Source organism: Bubalus bubalis, chromosome 18, assembly GCF_019923935.1.
Source record: "Bubalus bubalis isolate 160015118507 breed Murrah chromosome 18, NDDB_SH_1, whole genome shotgun sequence".
In the NCBI taxonomy this organism is placed as follows: domain Eukaryota; kingdom Metazoa; phylum Chordata; class Mammalia; order Artiodactyla; family Bovidae; genus Bubalus; species Bubalus bubalis.
The window spans coordinates 56320760-56337654 of NC_059174.1; the positions used below are offsets into that span (position 1 = coordinate 56320760).

A 16895-nucleotide genomic window follows, 5' to 3' on the forward strand; every position below is an offset into this window, starting at 1 on the left:
TCTGGCTTGGATATATCAGCTGTACATGATATTTGGGAAGACATGTGGGTCCTCTGAGTGGCTATTAGATGAGGTGAAAGTACTGTTGATGTGGAAAGTAGGAGATCATTACAAAATTGCAGGATCTCATTTCAGTAAAAAGCACACAGATATTTTTAAAATGTGTGTTGGAACTTCCCTGGTGGTCCAGTGGTTAAGATCGTGCTCCCAAAGCAGGTGAGACTCTACGATCCCAGTGCAGGGGACACAGGTTTGATCCCTGGTTGGGGAACTAAGATCTTGCATACAGCTCGGCACAGCAAATAAATAACATTAAAAAAAATATATGTGTTGAAAAATCTGGAAGGATGTTCTATCTCAGTGTTGCAGCAGAAAGTGGCAGGTGCAGTTCAAAAAGGTTTAATGCAGGGCTCATGTTCACAGCTGGTGGGATGGTGCAGTGCTGGGCTTAGAAAAATCGGGGAGCTGTTGCCACCTGGTAGGAATTGAACTGAATCCCCCCGCCCCAAAGGTCAGTTCAAGTCCTCTCCCCTGGTACCTGTGAAAGCGACTTCATTTGAAAATAGGGTCTTTGCAGATGTAAATCCAGTTAAGATCAGGTCATAGCCGGTATCCTTATAAGAAGAGAAGAGACCCAGAGACAGACACACATGGAGAGGCCCATGTTTTGACAGAGACTGGAGTGATGCTCCTGAAAGCCAGGGACCGTCAGTGACCCTGGAAGCTAGGGAGAGCCTGGGAACCGGTCCTTCCTCCCAGGAGGGGCCAACTTCCTGCCGACACCTTGATTTCGGACTCCTGGCCTCCAGAACTGTGAGACAATAAATTTCTGTGGTCCAGTGCTTAAAAATCTGCCTTCCAATGCAGGGGACTCTGCACTGATGCCTGGTCAGGGAACTAAGATCCCACAAGCTCGAGACAACTAAACCTGCATTCCACAACTACGGAGAAGCCCACACACTGCAGCTAAGATGCAACACAGCCATATAAACGGGCAAATATTTTTTAAAAATTAATTAATTTCTGGTGCCTAACCAGCCATTTTGCAGTTGTTTGTTATGGCAGCCCTAGTGAATCAATACACACTCCTAGGCATCAAGGGGGCTTCCCCGGTGGCTCAGCTGTAAAGGATCCACTTGCAATGTAGGAGCCATAGGAGACATGGGTTCAATCCCTGGGTCAGGAAGATCCCCTGGAGGAGGGCATGGCAACCCACTCCAGTATTCTTGCCTGGAGAATCCCCATGGACAGAGGAGCCCGGTGGGCTACAGTTCATAGGGTTGCAAAGAGTTGGACATGACTGAAGCAACTTAGCACATGCACCATAGGCTTCAAGGGGTGAGATCCATGTCACCAGACCCTCAAAGGACAGGGTCCTCCCCTAAGAAAGCTGTGCTACAGCCGCACCACCCTCAGAGTTCCTGCTCCCCTCACTGGCTGACCCCAGAGGGGACCCAGAGAGTAGAGGGGCCAGGATGGTGCTAAAGACAGATGGCTTCCTTGAAGGCATGGAACAGGGAGGAGAAGGGCAGAAAGTGAGTCAGAGGGGTGGGGCGGGCCACCCCTTATTTACTTGTGTGGTGGGCTGAGTCATAACCCCAAACTGTCCACACCCCAACCCCCAGAACCCCCACATGGCTTAAGGGACTTTGCAGCAATGATTACGTTAAGGATCTTGAGGTTGGGGCTTGTCTTAATCCATTTGGGCCGCTTTAACAGAATACCATTCCATGGGGTCGCTGAGGGTCGGACACGACTAAGTGACTTCACTTTCACTTTTCACTTTCATGCATTGGAGAAGGAAATGGCAATCCACTCCAGTATTCTTGCCTGGAGAATCCCAGGGACGGGGGAGCCTGGTGGGCTGCCGTCTATGGGGTCGCACAGAGTCAGACACGACTGAAGCAACTTAGCAGTAGCAGCAACAGAATACCATAGATGAGGTGGCTTCTAAACAACACAAATCTCTTTCTTGTAGTTCTGGAAGCTGGAGATCCAGAGATCAAGGCCCTGGCAGATTCAGTGTCTTGTGAGAGCTGGATTCTTGATTCACAGATGGCCAGTTACTTAATGTGTCCTCTTGTGATGGGAGAGACCAGGGAGCTCTCTGTGGTCTCCTTTATTTATTTGGCTGCGCCAGGTCTTAGTTGCCGTACGCAGGATCTTTAGCTGCGGCGTGCAGGGATCTAGTTCCTTGGCGCACAGGCTTAGATGCTCCAGGGCATGTGGAATCTTCCCAGACCAGAGATCGAAGCTGGAAGCTGTGTCCCTGCATTGGCGGGCGGATTCTTATCCACTGCACCACAAGGGAAGTCCTCATTATGTTTTACAGTGATCTGTTACACAGCAATAAATCACTGACACTATTGAGTAGTTACTCTGCAAACCCTTGGATTAAGTGCACAATATATTGCATTGCATTGCGTGCATGCTTGACCTCCATGGACTGTAGCCTGCCAAGCTCCTCTGTCCATGGGATTTTTCAGGCAAGAATACTGGAGTGGGTTGCCATTTCTTCCTTGGGGGGATCTTCCCAACCTAGGGATCAAACCTGCGTCTCCTACATTTCCTGCATTGGTAGGCAGATTACCACTGAGCTAGTAGGGCTCCCAATCTATTAGAACTTGTCAATTCTCAAAGAACCTTTCTGAGGTACAGACCATGTTTGTCCCCATTTTATGAATGAGAAAACAAAGGCAGAGACAGGGGCAGTAACTTGCCCCAAATCACACAGCTTTATATGTGGCAAAGCTGGGGTTTGAACCCAACCTGTCCCAGCTCCAGGGTATGGGTGTTCAGCCTCTGGGCCATGCTGGCTTTGGCCAGCTGTGAGTGGCACTGAAAGAAGATGAAATCACCAAGAAGTTCAAGAGAACCTCAAAGAACAGACGTGGCAAGTAGAGCGGGGAACAAGGAGAGGGCAGGGTCTAGAATGTGGGGCAGGGGTGGGGGTCTCCCTCCCTCTGCACCCACTCTCAGGGCATTAGGTTCAGATCCCAGCTCTGCCGCTCACTAGCTGTGTTCCCTCAGGCAGACTGCCTACCCTGACCGTGCCTCAGTTTCCCCATCCGCACCATGGAGACAGAGGCAATCAGATCAACATCTCCTGGGGTTGAGGGAAAGATTAAACGGACGCATCCCCGGTGAATCCATGGCTGACAGAGGCCCTGGGGGATCAGGGGTTCTGGATCCAGGGGGAGGCGTGCTGGGACCTGCTCTTCTGGTGGGGGGGTGCTGGGGCGGGGGTAATGAGCAGGTGGGGCTGCGGCGCAGACAGTGCGCTGAGCTCAGCGTCTGGCTGTGTGGAGATGGCCGGGCCAGGGTTTCGGGGCCACCCTGCCGGACCTCTCCTGCTACTGCTGCTGCTGCTGCTGCCCCCAGCCCTGACGGAAGGACCCCTGGTCTTCGTGGCGGTGGTGAGGTGCCCCCTGCCCCGTCCCAGCCCCTCACGTCCCCCAGCCTGGCCTGACCTGGTCCCCTCCCTAGGTGTTCCGCCATGGCGACCGGGCCCCACTGGCCTCCTACCCCACTGACCCGCACAAGGAGATTGCATCCACCCTGTGGCCACGTGGCCTGGGCCAGCTGACCGAGGTGAGACACTGGGGATGGAGTGTGGGGTGGGGTGGGGTGGGGAGGGGTCCGCTGAGCCGGCTCTGTCCCCAGGAGGGGGTCCGCCAGCAGCTGGAGCTGGGCCGCTTCCTGAGGAGCCGCTACGAGGACTTTCTGAGCCCCGAGTACCGGCGGGAAGAGGTACAGCCATGCTGACCTTCATCCTACCTCGTGACCTCTCACCTCTGACCTCCACAGACTCCAGTGCCTCCCTGGGCCTCCATCTCTGGCCCTTGACCCCCATCCACCTGACCTGAATCTTAGGTCTGATTTCTGACCCCCAAACCATCAACTAACCCACACTGACCCCAGACTCCATCTCGACCTGAGTCACATCTTGACCTCTGACCTCCATCAACTCTGACTTTTATTTCCTGATCTCCACCTTTGTGTTCTGACTCTCACTGACTCCAGCCAGACCCTCTGACTTCGAAACTTGATTGATTCTGTCTTTGGCCCTCATTGATTCTACCTGCCCTCTGACTCCAAACTTTGACCTCTACCCTTCATCAAATCTGACTTTTCTATATCTTCCTCTGTCTCCTGACAGATGACCATAGGATCATTCCTGCTGACCTGATCTCATGACCTCCAACCTGCCCTCCTCTCTTGACCTCTAACTTTCCACCTTCAGTGACTCTGATCTTCCTTTCTGACTTTCATTGACTCAACTGATCCCCTTAATCCTCAGTGTCCATCCAACTTCCCACCTCAACTGCTCTTGACATTGACCTCTGACCCTTGATACCAACTTCTAATGTTAAAGGCCAGGTCCTTAAACCTGCCCTGAGTTTTGACCCCTAACACCTGACCTTCGACCCTGAGCTGAATCTGAAGCTTTTGGTTTGCTGCTGTAGTTGACCTCTGACCCCGACAGTGGTCTTCTGGACTGTCCTCTCACCCCCCTATCCAGGTGTACATTCGCAGCACAGACTTTGACCGGACACTGGAGAGTGCTCAGGCCAACCTGGCGGGGCTGTTCCCTGAGGCCGCCCCAGGGCGCTCCGAGGCCACCTGGAGACCCATCCCTGTGCACACTGTGCCGGTCACTGAGGACAAGGTCAGGGGGCTGGACTGGCCTGGGGGCGGGAGGGATGGAGAGAGACAGGGACTCAGATGGAGAGGGCCAGCGGCTCAGAGACCAGGCTCGGACCCGATGGGGGTGATGGGGGGCTCCCCGGAACCAGAGCAAGGAAGCCCTCCCTGGGGCTGAGTTGTCCTGATGGGGCTAGCGGCCCACCCCTCGCTGCTCAGCCATATCTGGGAGAAACCGTGGACTGGAGACAGGACCCCCCACCCCCACCCCAGTCCCATTTCCCTGCCTGCAGTCGGGCCCCGGTCACACTTTTGTCCCCTCTGAGCCTCAGTCTCCTCCAGCTGCTGAGGTTCCCTACGCGCAGCTGTCCCCGATACCGTGAGCTGCTGAGGGAGGCCACGGAGGCCGCCGAGTACAAGACCGCCTTGAAGGGCTGGACGGTGAGCCGAGCCGGCCCGATGCGGCAGGATGGGGAGGGGCCCACAGGACAGGGCTGGGCCGGAGAGGGCGGGGCCGGCAGGCTGAAGCGGCGGGGCCGACCGGGATGGGGCGGGGCCAGTGGGATGCGGCAGGACCCACAGGACAGGGCGGGGCCGGCAGGCTGAAGGGGGCGGGGCGTGCGGGCAGGGCCAGCGGGGCCGGCCGGACACCGCTGGACCCTAGGGGTGCTGACGTCTGCCAGGCTCACCCATCCCGGTTCGGTGCTTGCAGGACTTCTTGACTCGCCTGGAGAACTTCACGGGGCTGCCGCTGGTCGGGGAGCCGCTGCGCAAGGCGTGGAAGGTCCTGGACACTCTGATTTGCCAGGTGGGCCCCTGCCCCATTCACCCAGCCGGCTAAGTCGTTAAGGGCTCTGGGTTTCAATCCCAGCGTTGCCGCTCACTACTTGTGTTCCCTCAGGCAAGTCACTTAACCTTTGGTGCCTCAATTTCCCCATCTATACAACGACAATGGCGACATTCGTATCAACTTGGGTTGCTGATTGGATCGAAAGGGGTTAATTCACGCGATGTGCTTAAAATAGCGCCTGGCACACAGTGAGGCGTTTTAGGTCTACATGTTTGCTGTTCCAATCCTCCAGTTCCCTAATCGGAAAAGCGCAGGAAGGCAAAGCTTGGGCCCCAGGCGCTGACCTGAAGAGGCATGAGGCTGGCAGTACTTGCTTACCCACTTAATGGGAATGTTCCTAATTGCATGGTGGGAAGAGCAAAGTGTGTGTCTAAGGCGGCTGCCCCAGCCCCCACAGAATGTGTTACGAGGTATATATTAATACTACCCTCACCACCAGACCTTTCTGAAATTGCAAACGTCTGAATTATTTTTTTTAATAACAATTATTTGGCTGCACTAGGTCTTAGTTGTAGCATATGAAATCTAGTTCTCTGATCAGGGATGGAACCTGGACCCCCTGCAGTGGAAGTGCAGAGTCTTAGCCACTGGGCCACCAGTGAAGTTCCCCCAAACGTCTGAATTCTGAAACAGCCCTAGCCCCAAGGGTTTCTGATAAGGGCTTCTGGAATAATGGTCATTACTATGGTTAATTAATAATCGCTATTACCCACACCAAGGACATCCCAGGTGGTGCTAGTGGTAAAGAACCGCCTGCCAATGCAAGTAGAGGTAAGAGATGCAGGTTTGATCCCTGGGTTGGGAAGATCCCCTGGAAGAGGGCATGGCAACCCCCTTCAGTATTCTTACCTGGAGAATCCCATTGACAGAGGAGCCTGGTGGGCTACAGTCCATAGGGTCTCAAAGAGTTGGACACGACTGAAGCAACTTAGCACATTATCCACACCGTAAGTTCCTGACCAGACCTCACCTATGAGGGCATCAGAGGAGGGTTCCCTTCCCTGCTGTCACTTCAGTCGTGTCCAACTCTGTGTGACCCCATAGACGGCAGCCCACCAGGCTCCCCCGTCCCTGGGATTCTCCAGGCAAGAACACTGGAGTGGGTTGCCATTTCCTTCTCCAATGCATGAAAGTGAAAGGGAAGTCCCTCAGTCGTGTCCTACTCTTCGCGACCTCATGGATTGCAGCCTACCAGGCTCCTCCGGTACTGGGATTTGCCAGGCAAGAGTACTGCAGTGGGGTGCCATCGCCTTCTCCAGAGGAGGAGGAAGAGTGAACTGCAGCTGATGGGGGCATCGCGGTGGGTCTAAGGGGAGCATGAAGAACTCAAGACATCGCGGCTACTTTGTCCCCTCCCTCTCTCCCCAGCAAGCTCATGGTCTTTCACTACCATCCTGGGCCTCCCCAGATGTCCTGCAGACACTAGCTCAGATCTCGGCTTTGGATATCGGAGCTCATGTGGGCCCACCCCAGGCAGCAGAGAAGGCCCAGCTGAGTGGGGGTGAGATGTGGAGCCGGGCAGCTGGGAGGCCCAGGTGCCTTCCTTTGGAGGGTTCTTAACTCTCTGACTTGCCCTGTCAGGAATCCTGCTAGATGCCATCTTGGCCAACTTCTCCCGGGTGCAGCGCTTGGGGCTGCCACTCAAGATGGTTATGTATTCCGCTGTAAGTCTTTGGGAAGGGAGGCAGTGCCACGTGGGCACAGGGATGGGGAGGGGGTGGGATTTGGGTGAGCGGGGACTGGTGGAACCTCAGCCTCATGCCTTGAGTAACATATATCTCCAAACCATACTCCCGGATCACATCACCAGATATGGAATCTGGAAGGAGGGAGGTGACAATGTGATGATGGGAAAGAATTCAGTTCTTCTGGAAGGACAGCCTTTTTGGCTGAGCTGTCCACTCATTTATTAAATGACCACCTGTAACTGGTGGGGCTGCCTCCAGGGTTCAGGTTTGAGGGGAGCGGGATTTGTTCTAAGGGGTCCGAGGGCCATCTGGAGGAGCCCCGACTCAGCCCTGGATCCGCCTGCAGCACGACAGCACTCTCCTGGCCCTCCAGGGGGCCCTGGGTCTCTACGATGGGCACACACCGCCTTACGCCGCCTGCCTCGGCTTTGAGTTCCGGCGGCGCTTGGGCGACGCGGACCGCGACAACGCAGATGGCGACCACTCAGGGTAAGGAGGGGGCGGTACCCGGAAATGGGCGGGGCCAGAACGCTCTAGAGGAGGAGGGATGGAGACCCCAGTACAGGGCGTGACCCAGGCACAGGTGGGGGAGTTTAAAGGGACGGTATTGGCAGGGATAGAAGTCAGAAACGCCGTGCTCCAACCAATCGCTCTTCTCCAGATTCAAAGTCAGCGGCAGGGAAGGCGAGGACGGACCAAGGTACCTCCTCTCTCCCTCCAGGAATGTCACCGTCTCCCTCTTCTACCGCAACGACTCTGCTGGTCTGCCTTTGACTCTCCGCCTCCCCGGGTGCCCAGCCCCCTGCCCACTAAGCCGATTCCGCCAGCTGACGGCCCCCGCCCGGCCTCCGGCTCACGGGATCCCCTGCCACGGCTCCCACGAGCTGGCCACCCCCGCAGGTGACGGCCCTCGGCGCTGGGGTGGGAGTGGGGGGCGCCGGTCTCGAGACTCACACCCCCGTGTTCTCCCCGCAGCCACCGTGGTGCCCCTGTTGGCTGGGGCTGTGGCCGTGCTGGCGGCCCTCAGCATGGGGCTGGGCCTACTGGCCTGGAGACCTGGCTGCTTGCGGGCCTGGGGGGGCCCCGTGTGAGCCAGGAAACCGGGCACCCCTTCCCCCACAACTGAACCTGGATCCCAACACTTCTGCTCACCCGCTCCTCTGGCTTCTGTGACTTACTGTGCGCGCCGGGGGAACGCGGGGGCGGGCTCCCAGGCATGGAAGCCACACGTGGCCCTGTGGATGAGTGTGGGCTGAAGGGTGCATGGGTCTGTGTGCAGGTGCACGCGGACGGCTATCCACGCGTGCACTCCTGCACGAATCCGTGTAGTGCTTGTGTATATACATACTTGACACTCATGTGCATACTTACGTGGTCCTGTGCTTCTGTGGATAATACCTGTATGGGTGTTTACGTGCACGTTTCTATACATGCTTGGGAGCACAGGGTGTACGTGTGGAAACCCGTTTCTAGGTGCCATCACCTGTGCTCTGGGTCAGCCCCCCACTGTGGGTTACACACTTCTGGGAGAGCTGAGATTCAAAGGCTGGTCCCACTGCCAGCCTGCTGGGACTTGTCCGGAAGCCGTGACTCTGGGTTAACTGGTCTCTGTGCCCCCACCTGTGATGGTTGGGTGGCATCACCAACTCCATGGACATGAGTTTGAGCACGCTCTGGGAGTTGGTGATGGACAGGGAAGCCTGGAGAGCTGAAGGCCGCAAGCGACTGAACTGAGCCCCACCTCCTTTGATGCAAAAACTCCCCCACCCCTGAAACTAACCTCCTGGGAACCAGCAGAGCAGGTGGGGACTGTAATATTGCCGGAGGGCTGCCTAGCATAGCAGGGGCTACAATAATGATCTAAAGGGGGAGGGACCCCACCTGAACACTGCCAGGTATGGTAGCCAGTGGCTGCCTTGAGGTCCCATTTGTACCTGTGGAAGGTACAGATCAGGAGCTTCATTTGTGGGCGGGCACTGAACTAAGGGACGCTACCGCACACCTAATGAACAGTAGGCTCATGGGTGCTTGTCCTAGACCGGGTGATGCCAGGCCTGCTCTTGTGGGGCTTCGGTCACCCCTCAACCCAGGAGGCTCTGCCTTCCCCACATACCAAGTAGCAGTCGGGGGCACCAGCATCGTGTCGACACCCCATCTGACTGTACGAGTAGCCTGGTGTGCAGTGGGCACTCTGTAACGCCACTTGGTGCCTATTAGATGGGGCAGAGTTGGAGGACCAGGGGTGGGGGCCTGGTGTTCAGACAGACCCAGACACCCCAGGCATGGGAGAAAAAGGGCTGAGGTTAACAGCTGGGTCCTCACAGCTAGACAAGACAGGAAAATTCTCCGCCTGCCCCAAGTGGGGCCAGTACACCCTCCCTGGCACTACCCACCACCCAGCATCGTGGGGCAGGGGGGTTGGGCCCCCCAGGTTGCCCGGGTCATGAGCACGCAGGCCACCATCACCCCTGGAGTTCCAGGACAGTCACAGGGCCTCAGGGAAGGGTTAGGAATGCTCTCTGCACTCCATGGTCTTGGGGGGCGGAGTGGGTACAGGAACATAGTCTCTTGCTTATGGATCCATGTGTGAGAGTGCTCAGTCATGTCCAATCCCATGGACTGTAGTCCGCTAGGCTCCACTGTCCATGGGATTTCCCAGGCAAGAATACTGGATCAGGTTGCCATTTCTTCCTCCAGGGGGATCTTCCTGACCCAGGGATGGAACCTGTGTCTTCTTTATTGGCAGGGAGATTCTTGACCACTGAGCCACCAGGGAAGCCCCATAGAGCCATAGAAGACCCAAGGAAAGCTCTAGCTGATTCACCTAACCCTGCTGCTGGGAGCAGCTCCCATGACCTACCAAGAGCCCGGTGCTCTCCTCTGCAGACAGCTGGGGGTGGGGTGGGGGAGGGGTGTCAATGGAGACCATGTAACCAACCCCTGGCCTCACTAGGGGAAGGTTCGGGCTCCAGCTTCACCCCAGCACCCAAACACCACAGCTCACAGGGAGTGACACACGGATTTTTGTTTTTGTTTTTAATGGATGCGTGGTACCACCTGCCAGGGCTGTCCATCCTCACAAGGCTGGGATTCTTGGCCGCAGTGCCCCTCGCCCGGAGGTGACAGTCCCTCCAGCCACACATGCAGCTGGCGAAACCGGAAGGGACAGGCCGTTCCCTTCGCAGGCGAGCAAAGGACAAAATTCCATTTTAAGAGAAAGTCATTGCAGATTAAAAAAAAAAAAAAAAAAAAAAAGTCTTTTAAGAGACAATCCTTCACAAAGGGGGAAACGAGCACCGCTAAAAAAACAAGTGTTGTCTGCTAAAGATCATAGAGTAAAAAAAATATTGCATTAAAAAAAACCAAAATAAACAACAACCTTAAGAAAAAGGGAACAAATTTCAAAGTGCTTTCATGGTGTGGGCGGCAGGGTCTCCCACTTGGCCTGTAGTGCCTGGGGGGTGGGGCTGGGGGCCGTGAGGCTGAGCGGCGGGGGCGGAAGGCAAACCCACCCCACCATGCCCATCGGGCTAAAGTGTAACAGACTGGAAATGTAACAGCCTCTCTCCCTGCATCCAGCAGGAGCTGCCAAGAGCCAGCCACCTGTTTTCCTCCAGCAGTGGCCGGTGATGCCCACGGGTGGCCGGGGGCACGGACACTACTCCTCTTTGGGGCTCCTTGGACACGCCGGCCAAGGCTCTGCGTCTCCCCTACAAGGTCCCAGTCCCAGTCCCGAGGACAAGGGGCACCTAGTCGTGGCGCACCGGTGGCTCCTCCCCGCATGCCTGGTCGGAGTACGGGGGAGGCGGGGGCTGCTCCTCCCCTAGCCCATAGGGGGCGTGGCCGCGGCTGCGCTTGGCCTCCTTGATGTACAGCTCCAGGAGGACCTTGGTGGGCTGCTTGTCCACGCGCTCCTTGGGCACGCCGTGGCTCAGCAGCCAGCCCATGAGGTCCTTGCGCGTGGGGTTTGGCCCCAGCATGAGCTTGGTGCGGCCCGGCTGGCTTTGGCGCCAGAGCAGGCCCACGTCGGCGATGGTCTGGATCTCCATCACTGCCTCCAGCACTGTCATGCCCTTGACCAGCAGGCTGACCAGCGAGAGCCGCAGCTCAGAGGGCGCGGCTGTCAGCAGGCGCCGCTGCAGGCCCTGTGTGAAGGGCAGGTCCTCCGGCGCCAGCCGGGCGGGCTCGGGGAGTGGCGGCTCACGGTAGATCCAGTCGAGCATGCCCAGCTCGCGTACCAGCTGGATGCCCTCCTCCATGGTGGTCCAGGGACGGAAGGGCAACTCGGTGGCCTCGAAGTGCAGGAAGGACTCCCAGCGCTGGCGCCAGGCCAGCAGCAGCCAGGCCAGCAGCGTCTTGCAGTCGCCCCGCAGGGCCTTGCAGCGGTAGTTGAAGACGGCGTCGCCGGTCAGGTCGCCCAGCAGGGCCAGCTCCCCGGAATTCAGGGACAGGGCCTGGCCACCCTGGTCATACACCCGCAGGATCCAGCTGATCATGAGCTCGTTGGGGTTCTGCCGGAAGCGCCGTGCGATGGCCAGGAGCTCGGTGTACGTGTAGTAGCGGTCGCCCCGCCCCGCCATGGCTGCTCCAGGCGCGGGTCCGGCGGGAATGCCGGAGGGGCGCGGCCGCCGGAGCTGCGGGGAGGGCACGGAGGGGCGTTGGGCAGGGAAACAGTCACCCTCCCCCAACCCCTCCCCAGAGGGGGAGCCCCTCAGACCCCCAGGTGTCAAAGGTCCTGGGGGGGCACCGTGTCCTCATGGGAGATCAGAGCCCAGTGCTGGACATCACAGGGGCCCCAAGCACGGCCCCTTCAGGAGCCTGGATACCGGATGTCTCCGCAGACCCTAAGCTGTTCCCCTTATACCTTACACCACCCACCGTGCCCCCATCATGGGGTTACTGTGAAGATTAAATGCCTTCAGTGCCTAGCACTGTGCCTGGTTCATAGTTTAGTGCTCAGCATCTGCCTGTACGGATACCACCACCACCACCACCACCACCACCACCATCTCTACATTTGATAAGTTCCATACGATTACGGCATTGGCCAACCCACTAAGAACTTGTTCTTACCGGGAGGGCTGAAGGAACTGATGGACTCCTGGAGCAACTGCCTGCAGACGGGAAGGCACGGGGGTGGGGAAGAGGAGGTTGGTGGGGTGTAGCAATCACGATCCCCATCCACCTCTGCCCAGAGCCCGGGACCCCTCAGACCCCCGGGTGTCAAAGGTCCCGGGGGAGCACCATGTCTGCAGAGAAGATCAGAGCCCAGTGCTAGACATCATGGGAGGTCCCCCACACGGCCCCTTCGGCACCAACTGAGCACACCTCTCTGCAAACCAACCCCCGACCCCCCACGCCAGGCTGGCCTGTTCCTCACCCTAGCCCTTCTTGCATCCACTTCCTCTTACCACCACCCCTCCATCTTTGCAGCGGATGCCACAGGAATTCAGGGAGCATGCATTACTTTTGGGGGTGACTTGCAAAGGCTGACTGTTCAAGGACCCCCTAGCTCTGCCACCTCCTGGACAATCCCTAGCAGGACTGGCTGAGGCATTAGCTACAAGCCCAGGCAGGGTGGGGCCTGGGACCTCAGGGGAGGCCGGCCCACAGCACACACACGCATGCGCACACACACACATACACATACACACCCTGCCCCAGCCCTGTCCTTGCAGACACATCATGAAGGTGCCCTAATGTCAAAAGTGGCAAAGCCAGGAATCAAAATCCACCTCCTTGGTCCTGTATGCTCAACTGTAGGGAAGAGGGGTGACAGAGAAAGCCCCCACCACCTGGTCCCCCTGAATGTGGATGGGGGCTGCAGAAATAAGCCCCCTCCTGGCCAGAAGGAGCCAAGGATGGGTAAATCGCAATCTTTATGTGCCTCCACCTCAGCTGTGAAATAGTGACAAAAGTGCACCTATTTCAAATCATGAGGTTATTGGGGGGATGGCTCTAGGGCTTAGAAATGCAGCCTGGCTCAGACTAAGTGCTCAGCATCCATCTTTATTAATATTACCATACTCTATACATTTTATTAACAAATAGATGCCGTTGTAAATTGGATTATGATTATTACAGTATTAATAACAAGCGGAGTCTCTTCTTTACTTACCGAGGGGTGGCCAGGCTGCTCAACTCCTGGAGGAACCACCTGCAGACAGTAAGGGGTTGGGGAGCTGGAGGTTGGTGGGGTGCGGAGCAACCACGCCCCTCCTCCATCTCTCCCCAGAGGTGGGACCCCGCCTCAGACCCCCGGGTGTCAAAGGTCCCGGGGTGCACCGTGTCCTCAGTGGAGATCAGAGCCCAGTGCTGGACATCACGGCAGTCCCAGTGCCCTCAGACCCCACACCCCAATCCCGCCGTCCTCAGACTGGCCGATGCAGAATAAAACGCTTCCATCTCACCAGTTCTGCTGCCTCATAAATCTACAGGTGTTACACATCCCTTAGGGCTTCCTCCTCTCAGGCCCTTCACATATCCCTGCCCAAGTGGCATCCTCCCAACTCCACACTTCCCCAGAAATTCCCTCTCGGCCCACACCACTTTGGATGAAGAGAAGAGCCCTTCCAAAAAGGTGCTCCAATGTTCCCCATTCTGAGCTAACCCTTCAGAGGACACAGCTTCTCACCCCCTTAAGTACTTGTCAGCAAGAATCTAAACCTCCCCAGAGACTACACTTCCAGTTCTCCATAGTATGTATTTAGAAAGTAATCTATTTCCATCAATTTCAAGTCAACCTTATTAGTGGGAATACAGATTTAGGCCCAGACTTCATTGAATAGAGGGGGGAAAAAACCCTCCTAGAACTGGGAACAGTTGTTTGTTTTCTAGTAACACACATACCCATGCCTATTTGATGATTTAGCTGTTGAAACAATTGTGAAACATTCTCCAAAACTTGAAACATTTTGAGACAGTCTCCAGATAAACCATGTTCTTTGACAGTGGCTATTGTATAAATTGAGGGTAAACTTGATAACTGTATCAGTTTACATATGCATGATTCATGGGAAGCTGCCTAAACTCTGCTGAAAGGTACATTGTCTACAAATCCCACAACCACCACCCTACAATGCGACAATGATAGTGCTTCCAGCCTTTCTGCTTCTTTTCTGCTGAGTCTGAAAATCAGACTTTGGATTAGTCTTTCCCCCTGAAACCCAAAAACTTACACTGGGCCCTCCATATCTGTGGGGCTCTGGAACCAATCCCCATGGATACCATGGACAGACTATATATTTCCCCTTCTGCAGTCCATATTCCTTGTTATATTCAAACCCTACCTTTGAAGGCAGGAGGCATCACTATCCCCCACCCAACTGGGCAGAGGACTAGGGCCCATCTGCTCCTGATGGATTGTACCCACTCTACAGACACAGAAACTGAGGCTCAGGAGAGCAATCACTTGACTAACATCTCTAAGCCCAAGAACAGGACAGTTGGGCTTTGCATGATTGCTGGCAGATAAACTAGGCCACAGAGATGTTTGATGCAAAGTCACCCCAAATGAGGGTGAGATAGTTTAGATCTGGGTGGGTCAGGGACTGGGAGCAAGGGTTCTTACCAAGGTGGGGTGGGTGGCCCCTCAGCTTGAAGACACACCTGTAACATAGGAAGGATTTGGTGAGGGTGGGGGAAGAGAGTCTCACGGCGGGGCGGATCCAGAGAACATCAAAACCAAGGCCCCTCAGATCCCCAGGTGTCAAAGGTCCTGGGGGCACTGTGTCCTCAGGGGGTAATCAGAGCCCAGTGCTGGACATCACGGGAGCCCGGGTCCCTCTGCAACCAGGTCCCAAGGTCACTCACCTTCACCCAGTGCCTAGAGACTGGAAAACACAAAGTCCTCCACAGGGTACAAATGCCCACAGCCTTCCCTGTGGTGACACCAAGATGCCTTCACCTCCCCAGTGTCACAGGTCCACAAAGGACTGTCCTAAACCCACCACGTGGAGAGAACCTGCTGACTACTCCCCTTGCCCAGTTTTGCAGATTTCCAGCATTGACTCTACTAGCTACCTACCCTGAAGAGTGGCTACTAAGATGCAAATCCCTTGGAAGAAACTGTCCAGGGGGTGGAGGGCGGTGTATAAGGAGGAAAAGAGAAACCTGAAGTACAAGCAGCAGAAGCAGTCACCAGAGATCCTTAAAACACAACCAGTTTTGAACAAAACAGTGAAAGACATTTTGGAAATGACAGGAACTATGACCACAAAGCAGACAGGAGATGGCCTCCTGAACGATTTAATCTCATTGAGGACGATGACACCATTGTCATTAAATAGAAAAAATGCTATTTGAGAGACATTGTGTTCACGATTTTGGATGAAATATGAAATTTATTTCCAAAACATGAAGTACACAAAAAGCAAACATGGCGAAACGTCCTGTTAAGCGTCTATTTCCCTATATGTTTGGGGATTTTAACAACGAAAAGGCCTGAAAAGGGAATATATGGGACAGTGGCAAAAGAGGGATGAATAGATGAGAAACTGCCTTCCACTTGTGACAAGGCAACAGTTAGGATAAAATTAACTGTTTTCTAAAAGGAGAAACAAAGCTGGAGGAGATTCTTGTTGGGTTGTGGTAGGGAAACAGAAAATCGGCTAGCTATTCCTGGGCTGAATCTCCTTGGAGGAGGTGTGGTATAGCTCGGGAGTTGGGAAAACGCTATCCAGAAAGCCCCATTAGCCCAGAACTAACGCTTAACAAAACTCGGATGTTCTGAGCGAGCACAAAACTGGTATTTAAATGACTGTGTCAGAATGACTCCTGAAAGTGAACGAAGGCCCCCTTTGCTTTGTCCGACAATTACTACCCTCTGGTTCTGACACAACCCAGTAATTCACTTAAGAGATCCCACTCCTTCCTTGGCAACCCTCGAGGTCCTGTCTCTACCTCCCACGCGGCCTCTGTTGTACATCGCACAAAACGCCAGCCACATGAAATCAGAATACAGATTTCCTAAGGAAAGCACGTGTAAGCTAACACTGGAGTGGAAAACCTCCAGGCAGAAAGACTGTCATAAACCTACCTTCCCCACCTCCCCCACATCCCCCCACCCCGCAAAATAACCCCAGAAATTGACAAGATGGCGGAGCCCTGAAACGTGGGCAGCAGACACGGCGCAGCCAGACTGCGGCGCAAAGGAGGGCCAGCCCCGGGGGGTCCGCGTTCGCTTCGGCAGCAGGACTCCTCCTCCACCCGCTGGGCGCCCCCAGGGAGCCACCACCCTCTCCGAGCGAGCCACTGCCCGCCCCGAAGGGAACATTCAGGGATCGCCTCGAGGCGCGGGTGCCGAGTGCTTACGAAAGCCCTGACACCGTCCCCGCCACGGCGTGCCCGCCCCACTGCAGCCCCGGGCACACACAACACGCGTGACCCAGTCCCCAACGCGCGCCCTCCCGCAAACAGGAACCACAGCGGAAACCTCACCCAAATCTCACTCTCCGCAACGCATGTGCGAGTCGCAGCGCGCTCTGCTTTATTGCGCGCGCCGCTCGCACGGCCCGCCCTGCGGAGCCAGGTGGGCCCCGCCCCGGGGCGTCCAGCACAGACGCTGGTGTCAGAAACTGTACTTTGGTGCTCGAGGAAGGAAATAAGGAACTAAGAATAATAATCTTCCTACAGGAGATGAGACATTGGCCCAGGAGGCGGAGAAAATGGGAGCAAGTAAATACTGGGGGCCGTTATCCTGCATTACAGTCAGG

The 16895-nt window shown here is 55.8% G+C and overlaps 2 protein-coding genes and 4 non-coding genes across 7 annotated transcripts; 1 reads left to right on the plus strand and 5 right to left on the minus strand.

Moving 5' to 3' along the window:
* The first annotated feature begins 3308 nt into the window (after window positions 1–3308).
* Window positions 3309–8548, plus strand: ACP4 (acid phosphatase 4). Its single transcript, XM_006080032.4, has 11 exons — window positions 3309–3416; window positions 3487–3591; window positions 3664–3750; window positions 4523–4669; window positions 4987–5085; window positions 5357–5452; window positions 6863–6995; window positions 7076–7158; window positions 7529–7671; window positions 7904–8082; window positions 8158–8548. Exons 1-11 carry the CDS (start codon window positions 3309–3311, stop codon window positions 8271–8273), a joined length of 1296 nt encoding a protein of 431 aa, XP_006080094.3. The 3' UTR covers window positions 8274–8548.
* A 1655-nt stretch (window positions 8549–10203) lies between these two features.
* On the minus strand, window positions 10204–16699 carry LOC102407425 (Friend virus susceptibility protein 1). Of its 2 annotated transcripts, none has more exons than XM_006080033.4 (5): window positions 16621–16699; window positions 14753–14790; window positions 13301–13339; window positions 12256–12296; window positions 10204–11816 (listed from the first exon to the last, which is right to left on the minus strand). In XM_006080033.4, the coding sequence occupies exon 5, from the start codon at window positions 11760–11762 to the stop codon at window positions 10932–10934; it is 831 nt and encodes a 276-aa protein (XP_006080095.1). In that variant the 5' UTR covers window positions 11763–11816; window positions 12256–12296; window positions 13301–13339; window positions 14753–14790; window positions 16621–16699; the 3' UTR covers window positions 10204–10931. The 2 variants fall into 2 exon arrangements, with proteins under 2 accessions (XP_006080095.1, XP_006080096.1); XM_006080034.4 differs by lacking the exon at window positions 16621–16699 and adding an exon at window positions 14995–16225.
* Window positions 11887–11978, minus strand: LOC112580489. Its single transcript, XR_003104887.1, has one exon. It is a non-coding gene; the product is annotated as a small nucleolar RNA SNORD88 (small nucleolar RNA).
* Window positions 12384–12476, minus strand: LOC112580490. Its single transcript, XR_003104888.1, has one exon. It is a non-coding gene; the product is annotated as a small nucleolar RNA SNORD88 (small nucleolar RNA).
* On the minus strand, window positions 13428–13513 carry LOC112580492. The gene has a single exon (XR_003104890.1). It is a non-coding gene; the product is annotated as a small nucleolar RNA SNORD88 (small nucleolar RNA).
* LOC112580491 lies at window positions 14869–14959 on the minus strand. The gene has a single exon (XR_003104889.1). It is a non-coding gene; the product is annotated as a small nucleolar RNA SNORD88 (small nucleolar RNA).
* Window positions 16700–16895: the final 196 nt, after the last annotated feature.